Source organism: Nansenia antarctica (assembly GCF_963989245.1).
Source record: "Nansenia antarctica genome assembly, chromosome: 14".
NCBI lineage: Eukaryota > Metazoa > Chordata > Actinopteri > Argentiniformes > Microstomatidae > Nansenia > Nansenia antarctica.
The window spans coordinates 21,915,998-21,925,978 of record NC_137684.1 but is presented as its reverse complement, the minus strand read 5'-3'; the positions used below and the strand labels follow the sequence as shown (position 1 = coordinate 21,925,978).

At 43.9% G+C, this 9,981-nt stretch overlaps 1 protein-coding gene across 1 annotated transcript in view; it reads left to right on the top strand.

Annotated features, from left to right (window-relative positions):
* Positions 1 to 4,402: 4,402 nt before the first annotated feature.
* The window catches only part of abcc8 (ATP-binding cassette, sub-family C (CFTR/MRP), member 8), a gene marked incomplete at both ends in the record, with an annotated part of 72,781 nt that continues 67,202 nt past the window's right edge, over positions 4,403 to 9,981 (top strand). Inside the window, 2 exons of the mRNA XM_080545350.1 lie at positions 4,403 to 4,423; positions 7,844 to 8,003. Of these exons, the coding sequence (XP_080401476.1) occupies positions 4,403 to 4,423; positions 7,844 to 8,003 (181 nt within the window). The remainder of the gene's footprint in view (positions 4,424 to 7,843; positions 8,004 to 9,981) is intronic.

The following is a 9,981-nucleotide window of genomic DNA, read 5'->3' as shown; positions in this document are numbered from 1 at the left end:
GTACCGTCTCTCGTTAACATGCCAAACACAATCGACACAAATCCAGATCTTATTCATTATAGTCATATGGCTCTGTTCAAATCTGGAGTATGCCTAGTATTTATGATAGAAGTTTGATGGGTTTGATGTACTAGTAAAACGCGTTTACAAATGTAACACAAAGTGTGTCTGTGTGTGCGTGCATGTGTGCACTGTTTGTGTGTCCAGCTCTAAGTCAGCATCAGTCAGTCCAGGGTTCACGCGCTGGTCTTAAAAAGCCGTAAAGTAAAAAATCCAGCAATCCAATTTATAAGGCCTGCAAGGAAATCAGTCCGACCACATCTATTTACGCGGAAATTAATCAACTACTTTTGAGTAATTATGGGACTTGTTTATTTTATATTAATAATTATCCTTCAGACCTTTTTGTCTGTATGGCAGTGAAATCCCTAATTTCATCACCTCGAGGATGACAAAAAGCTATCATATGGTGTCGCGAATAGGTCTAAAATTATATCCAAAGAGGTCTAAAAAAAGGGTCTAAAAAGGTCTTAAATTGTACTTGTTGAAACTAACCCTAGGGTACATAAGGTTGCAGAGAAATAGGAAATGTTAGAATAGGTATAGCATAGCATAGAATACAGCACAGTGTTTTATCTGTACAGTATAGTATAGTGGATAGTGTACATAGCCTTTATTTATGTAAACCAGCTCCTTTCCCTTCTTGTTTTTTTATTTTATTTTTTTTATTTCCTAGCACCAGGGGAGCCACCCCTCCCAAATTTCGTTGTTTGGTACCTGTACTATAGCAATGACAATAAAGACCATTCATCATCATAACGTAGGAACCCTGTCAGTCCCACTGCAGACAGAAAGGTGTCTGAAGGCAGTGCTTCAGTGTTCAGACAAGGCTCTCTACTCCGGCTCTAGCCCCAACCTCCTACAGTACCTCACCCCAATCACACCCTGGGTAACCCCCTACCCCCTCACTCTACAGCTGCCTGAGGGGAATGTTTTGCGTGACACTTTTTAGCCTAAAAGGCTATGTTGCTTATGCAGTATGTATGCATTACGTGCATGTGACAGTCTCTCTGTCTATCAGACATGACACATCAACAAAAGCAGCAGGCCTGATCTCAATATCCAATAAACTGACCAAATAAACTGTAGAATATGAAGTTGTTTCCTATTCAGAGATGAGTCATGACTGTACTTATAAATCCTTTCGTCCAAACGCAATGCATTCTGATTTGCCTGCTGGTTGTAAGAAGTGATGTGGCGTGGCAATAATGTCACATTATGATACAGCACGCAGGCCGCTTCAAGTCAAGAAGTGATTTGCTCATCGTTTCAGCACTGGCACTTTTAAAAATAACACTGTCCTAGGAATGACACATAGCCTGTCTCAAAGAGCCAATGATAAACATGTACAGTATGTAGATCTATTGTTCCGGCCTGTCTAAAGAGGTGTGAGGTCATGGCCATTCACAGAGTAGCATCGTGTATAGCCTCCTGTCAGCCTTCTGCAGTTGTTCTGATTGATGTTGTTCCCAGGGACTGCTGTTAACATGTTCTGACTCAGAGCTAGCTGGGCTGGGAGATCCCTGCGTAGGATCTCCTCTTTGCTACTCTCACAGTCATTCACAGTTTGGCTTTGATGGGCCTCAGGGTTTCAATTAGTTCAGTTCTTATTGACTGTTTGAAGTGGCCGGTACTGAGCCAATCAATGTTGATGTTGTAATTCTTTTGGGAGTAGCCATGTTGATTTTCCAGATTCTTAAGAGTGGGTGGGGTGCTGCCCTGATTTCACATGGGAGTGCCTCAGCACGGAGACTGCCAATGGCCCCGGGCCTGAGCTAGATTACTCTTCCTGCTACGACTGGTGGATTGATGATTCACTTGCTTAGTCAAATGTATTCATTGTAAGTCGCTTTGGAATAAGGCGTCAGCTAAATGCCAAAAATGTAAATGTCAGCAACCCTGGGCCCCCTGTAATTCAAACCCTGCTTGGCCCCTGTATCTGATGCAGCAACTCATCTGCATGTGTTTCAGAGTTGCCATGTTTATGTGCCGTTGTGAATTATTCTTTTTTATGCTTTGTCGGCTTCCTCCTCTAGGGTGAGAGATTCTAGCTGACTTGTTTCTCTCTTTCTACAGGACGTTCTTCTAGTCACCTGACTGCCAAACCAACCAACCAACCAGACTCACCGAGTTCCAACTCCATTCATCCAAACTGTTCATACCCTTTGGCAATCTAATTGTTTTTAAACTGTTGAAAATGTTATCTTAAAAAATGTACCCATTGGGACCACCCTTTTGTGATATGCACCCTGAGTAGAATGAGACATGTTTCCATTCACTTGGCTCCCAGTATATATACCAGTATATATATCCTCAAGAATCTTGGGTTTAATGACATCACTGTCTGCCGCTAATTCCTCATTATATAATTATTGCATCTTTCAGAAAATGTATTGAATAAATCCAGTGGTGCAAAAGTCAAGGTGCTGGAGGTGCCTCCGTCAGGGACCAGCTTGCCATTGATCTTCATTGCCTGTTTCTTAAGTCCAACTAGGCAGAGCACACTCGAGGCATACATAATAGTAATAATCCTGGGAAGTACCGTAGGTGAATTAACTTAATCTCCAATTAAGGTCTGATCTGTATTCAGCTACAGTAGATAAACAGCACCACCAGACCCTGCTGGGTCCAGCAGCAACACTCAATAAAGTCTCTCAGAATCAATAAAAGGTGTTTGTTGGTCCACACTGCCTATTTATGAGTCGGCCTATTTATGTACGTTGCATACTAATATACTAACCCCCCCCCCCCCACACACACACACACACACACACACACACACACACACACACACACACACACACACTCACACACTCATGAAACACATAATGTATGTTCTGTAATCTTAAACAATACAGTGTTTTTTTAAGGGACTATCAGGCTATTAGTAGTGTGAAATGATTATCGTCCACAGGGGGCAATCGTGTTCTTCCGCTCTGCTGTACAATCGGGTTCAGGTCATTTCTCATCCGTTTAGCCGACAGTAATTCTCGAGGTCTCCCTCATTGAAATAGGGGGTCCCTGCAGTTGTCTCATTGGCAATGAATGCTATTGAATACAATTCATAGCCTATGAATGTAGAGGTTTCTCCAGATTACAACATTGATGAAATAGCCTTATTGTAGGCTTTAGGTATTGTGGATCATTACATTTTCAATTTGGAAAATGCATTCATTGCATTAGTTAGTCTTGCAAATCACTGTTTACGTAATGGGATGTAGGGCAGGCAGAACCAATGTACGGCAATTAAGAAGTTGTCTCATGTCTGGCGCGCTACAAACAGGCTATTAATAGGAATGTTAAGCCATCGACGTTCAGTTGACCATCAAATGTGGTGGCATACGTGACCAAATGGATGTCAGCATTGGATCGACCGGTTTTGCACTAGTTGTCGACGGCTCAACCCAAAGCCAAAGCGTGAGCTTAGAATGATAAGGTTCTATCTCCGTTTAGGGCAGTTCAGAGATATTGAGCATCAAAGTTTTTACATTCCATTATGTTTTGTGAGATGAAACCTTTGTATTTTATTAATTACTAACTAAAAAATCTCAACATTTTAAAAATAACACCACACAGGCATTAATAAACACCTAATGGATCAGATTATGTAAAAAACTCAATTTTGACAAAAATGGAGATAGAACCTTATAATTCTAAAGGTCGTCTGGCTGAACAGCGTCTCGCTGCCTCCATGGTACCCGGGAGGTTTCAGCACCCTGGCCAGCTCCAGTTAGAGGAATGGGTAGTGTTGGGGAAGACGTTGAAAATGCATTTAACTAAAATGATCAATGACTTTACCGAGAAAGAATTTGAACTACACTAAAGCTACCCTTGAGAGAAATATGAGTTGAACTAAAGCTACAATGAAAAGAAGTTCACTACAATGAAACTCCTTCATCCAAACAGATCTGATGACCAATCCGTGTGCAGGAAAGCGTGCGACTGAAACACTCAACACTCAACATCACCGACTAACTAAAAATAGTGGTGAAATCAAATGGCATGGAGTACATTGGAAGACGGTCACGTTTCGATTCCACTGAACTATTTGAGATAGAATTGCACAAGTAAGTAGGCCTACCAATCAGAAGTCAAAACGTCACTAAACTGGGCTGATTTTTAACAGAGAGCCGTTTCGAATGAACCGGTTCTTTTAGGTGGACGGAGCCAATTGATCCGGCTCACTGAAACGACTCGAAAAGTCCATCACTAGCTCTTAGGGTTCATTTCGCGCACTTCTATCAATACTTAATTTTCTGTCGTGGCTTTTGTGGCACTTGGCGACTTGTGATTGGTTCATAAAGAAAACGACAGTGGAGTCAACCAGCGCTATTGGAACAAGATGATCTCAAGATACAAACCGGTATGTGCTTTTGGATTTGTGAATGGATTGTCTAGATTTAATTTCCAGGCATGTGATGTACTGTATGCCCGTGGTGACTGAATGCTGATTAAGTTGATCGATCCTGTATGCTGCTGTGCACCTGTCAGAGAATACGACATAAAAAAGGAAAGATTCAAATGTATTTTTTATTATTTTTTTAAATATATTTTTATATATATATATATATATATATACAGTATATCAGCATTAGTCCACACATCATCAAATAAAGATACATGTTATTGTGCTGTATTAGATAAAGAATGCTGGAAAAAGGTAATTTGATCATTTTACACTCCTAATAAATCCTAATTCTAGTAAATTCTAATTCTTACCATTGGGGAAGAAACGCCTGAATCTGACCTCGGGTCAGTGTCAAGTGGAAACGTAATCTTTACTCCTCGTCATTTCAATGTTTCACGGCATAGCTCAGAAAACCACTATCATGTCAATATAATCTTTAATACCGTAGTACTACTGTCAGTAGAGCACTGAGGCACGTGCAGTCGCTAAATAAGGATTCCTTGGATGCGCTCCAATAGAGTCACACATCTGGCCTCACTCCCTCTAGGTTCACACTCGCTGCACTGGTGGTTTGTAATGGGGGAGTGAGAAATCTAGCTGTGTGTGTTCAGATTGTGTGTGCGTGTTTAGATTGTGTGTGTGTGTGTGTGTGTGTGTGTGTGTGTGATGGACTTGAAGATGCTCTCTCCCATGGCACTAAATGATGCATGACCAACTTTCACCTCCGACCTCAACATCTCCCCCCAAGAGGGATTATCACTTACATAAATGACATGCACGCACGCACACACACACACACACACACACACACACACACACACACACACACACACACACACACACACACACACACACACATGATGCACCAGAGACTGAGCGTGTGTGTGTGTGTGTTGATCCCAATATATTGGTCATTTTAATATGAATATAGAATGAATTTTTATTTATTGGATTGAGCGATTTAGCTGCATAAACCCTTCAGGCCAAATATCAAATTGTTTTGGTCCTGAATAATTGTAGGCTCACATCCAGTTTGAGGAGCATGTCAGTCAGTCTCTCTGGCCATGGCCATTGGCCTTCTTCTGAGCTGCTGTGCCGGCATACACTGCTGTTCACTTGATGCTTCCCTCTTAAAATCTATTGTGTGCTGATGCTGATGGGATGATGGATTCTGCTAATCTCAAATTCAATATAATGACAATAATATGAAAACAAAGCTGGTTACATAGTTGATGATCTGTGTTGATGTCATTAAATGGTCCATCTAAAAACCTACCCTAAGGTGGAGAGTTGAGCACATCCCCCTGGTACACCCCATGACTTCATAGTGCTGTCACCCTGTCAACAGTACTCTCCTTAAGCACTGCTTCCCATGACTTCCCACCGGGGGGAGGTATTTCTGTGCGGGACAGGAAGTGAGAGGGTGCAGTTGCAGTTGTCAGCGGTGGGGGGGGCGGGGGGGAATCAGGTAACGTGTCTAGACTTTCTGCTCTATTTCTTCACTCTGAGCCTCTCTCACAACCCCCCCCCCCCTCTCTCTCTCTCTCTCTCTCTCTCTCTCTCTCTCTCTCTCTCTCTCTCTCTCTCTCTCTCTCTTTCTCTCAGAGGAGAGAAGTCTCTCTTTGTGTCTTAAAGCACATCTCTCATATCATACTCATTATCTTGTCCAGCTCCTGTCACTGAAACGTCTAAAAATATCATAACATTTAATGTTCGCCTAATGAACAGTGTGATGTCACAAATTTAAGGCCAACTGATTCTTATGTGTTGATTAAAACCTCTAAGATCGCTGCTGTGTACAATATGTTTACAACACTATGTAAGGTAGATATGACCTTTAAGATCCATCTCCATGCACCTAAGCATAAATTGTGTCGTCTCGTCCTGTTCGTTAGTTTAGTTTCATGGTTTTCATTTATTGTTTCCTGTGCCATTTTCGGCACCCCTGGAGCAATTAGGGGTTAAGTGCCTTGCTCAGGGGCACATGCAAGCTCCCCCCTGAGGCCCGGGATTCAAACAGCGACCTTCGGATTACTAGCTGACCTCTCTAACTTCTAAGCTACCGCCGCCCCACTTCCATCTACTCCTTTGAAGTTTCTGCCTGTCTCCTGTTTTTGATTACCCATATACCCAACCCTGCTTTATCTACACCCCTTATTGGATATTATGACTTCCCACACTGACTGCCGACCTGTGTACTGATCTGTTTCTGAAGTAAAGACTGTTCTTTTGGATTTAAGTTTTCTGCCTCTGAGTTGTGCTATCGTGTCCTCTGTCCACATACAACATTCATTGCATAAATCATCTTAATCTCCAAACTACAGGCATTTATTATTCAACTTTATTATTATTCAGGTAATTGTGTAAATGCAATCTGTTCCATGTGTAGCTCAGGCTGATCCTTGTGAACAATTAGGTAAACAACAACACGTCAGCCAGCACCATTTTTAATCCTGCCACCATTGTGTTTCTGCAGGCCCTGAGTGCTTTGATGTGTAGCAGGCTGAAAATTCAATAAATAATACGTAAATGCAGGAACAGGATTATTATGTAACTTCTGGAAAAGCTGTGTTTGGATTTAGATTGTAGAGCTCCATCATGCCTCACGTGAGCCCTTTTCGTTCCACAGCTGGAAATCTCAACCCCTCCCTCTCCTCCTCTCTCCTTTCTCCCGCTCTCTCTCTGTCTCTCCCTCCCTCTCTCTCCCTCCCTCCTTCCTACCTTCCTCTGCTCTGCCCACCCGTGCGGACTCTCACATTCACACTCAGATCTCCGTCTCGCAAGGTCGACTTTGACGTGTCATTGGGAGAGGAAGGAGAAGCAGGTGCACCACAGAATGCCGCTGCTCTAGCCTACACGTGCGTGCATATAATCTCTTTGCCGGGTGCCAGTGTGTGTGTGTGTGAGTGTGAGTGAGTGTGTGCGCGCATGCACGCGTCGTACATGACAGTGTGTGTGTTCCAGAGGAATGGAGCAGCGTTGCAGCTCAAACGAGTTCTAGTTCAAAGGACGTCTGGAGACTGCGGGGGAACGTGATGCAGGCGTTTCATTCCAGCACGGCCGGGGAAGCTGCTTAAGCCTAGGAGAGGAGAGGGAGACCACGCTTCTACTTCTCCCTTTACTGGACTCTAACTCTGCCCTCTTCTCTCTCTCTTCTCCCTCTCTCCCTCTTCTCCCTTCTGGGTTCTGGTATTGGGAGACAGGATGTAAGAGGAAGGAGAGAGAAGCGTCATTGTCTAACTCTCTGGGACCTGCTGGCCATCGGTGCCCTCTTGGGAGAGAGACATCATGCTCTGAAAAGGCTGTCTTCTTCTTTTCTTCTGGTCTTCATCTTCCTCTCGCTCCCTTTCTTTCTCCTTGTTGGGTTCCCTGCAGAGTCCCGGTTCCACCATGTCCTTGGCGTTCTGTGGGAACGAGAACCACTCGGCGTACAATGTGGACCAGGGAGTTCTCAACAACGGCTGCTTCCTGGACGCGCTCAACGTGGTGCCGCACATCTTCCTGCTGTTCATCACCTTCCCCATCCTCTTCATCGGTGAGTGTTGCCACGAGGTGAGAGCCCATGCCCCACCCCACACACACACACACACACACACACACGCATGCACTTACGCAGGCACACACACACACACACACACGCACACACACACACACACACACACACACACACACACAGAGACAGACAGACACAGTCAGAGAGACAGACAGACAGACAGACATATATACAAACACACACACACACACACAGACACACACACACACACACACACACACACACACATACGCACACAGAGACAGGCAGACAGACAGACAGACAGACAGACAGAGACAGACACACACACACACACACACACACATACACACACACGCACACGCACACACACACACACACACACACACACACACACACACACACACACACACAGATATGAGCGAAGTGTCAACATTACACCACAAGGGTCTGATAAAAGAAAGAGGGGCTGGATCTAACCTCTAACTGTCCTATATAGGATGTTCCGTGCCATTGACACTCTTGTATGACACACTGTATGAATACTGTTGTAATTACTGAACATCTCATGTTTGAAGAGCTGCAATTATCCGTAGTATTGGTGGGGATGGGAATGATGATGATGATGATGATGATGATATACCAGGGACAGCGTACAGGGTGTCAGTGTACCAGACAAATTTAAGCCCTTCTTACCATTATGAAACGTTGAGCCTGTCCCTAACATGCTGTAAGTGTATTGCATTCATTAATCAGCGTAAAATACACCAGGACACTCCTGTATACTGTACTGTAGGTCCCGTATGATAAAGCCATTAACATTTTATTGGGAATATGACCTACTGTATGGCCGGGGTGAGACATATTCCAAAACCCCCCTCGATGCATTTTTATTTTGGACAAACAACAAATGTGACCTTTCCATTGGAATTTACTGAGCAGAGGCTAGAGCCATCATCTTACGTTGGGGTCAGGTTACAGAGCTCATTCCCCGGGGCTATGAGCCATTCCATTAGTGTCATCACTGTGGGACGGGCCCTGTGTTATCAGTGATCTGCTCAGTGTGTGACAGGTCTGCTCTGGTGTCACCAGTCTGTAACTAGGTGGCTGTGTGTCCCTCTCTCTAGGTGGCTCTGGGTCTGTGTCACACTGCTGAAGTCACATTCATGTTTTGGCCATCGCATGAGTGTCATCAGTGACTAACAGTGACTGTCGTAGTGACTTGTCCTTGTGCTTGGCCATTCCAAAATGTTTCCACAAGTTTCAAGTTTCAAGTTTATTGTTACGTCACATTACACAAGTGTAAGAGAGTAAAATTCTTAGGCTTCGGTTCCTGACATTGCAACACAAGACAATAATGCAATAGGTATAATTCACGATAAAAAGGTGACAAGAGTACAGGACATACAGTAAGTGACAAATAAGACAGGATACAATTAGCAGTATCCAGACAATTTGCAGACAATAAGGCAATAGGCATAATTCAAGATAAAAAAGTGACAATAGTACAGGACATAAATAAGATGGGATACAAGTAGCAGTACAACTAATAATAAAATAGATAGTTAAAGTAGTAAAGTGGCTGTGAGGTGAAGGGTAAGGTAGTCTGTATCGGACAGGGTGTGATATAGTTAATTGTCTACAGTGCGCTTGTTCATGAGCGCCTTCACCTTTTGGACAGCATCGGTTCAAACAGACTGTGTTTGGGGTGGCTGGGATATTCCTCCGGGCTTTGCTGACACACCGTTTGTTGTATAGATCCTAGATGGAGGTAAGCTCACATCCACTGATGCGCTCGGCTCTCCGCACCAGCCTCTGTAGCGCTCTGTGGTTGAGTGCAGTGCGGTTGCCACGCCAGGCAGTGATGCACCCAGTCAGAATGCTCTGGGTTGTACCTCTGTAGAACGCCCGCAGGGTCTGTGTAGGTGTCATCCTCAGTGTGTGACTGTCTCAGTCTTCTTCTTCTCTTCGTTTCTCTGAAGTGTGGTGGTTATATGACAGT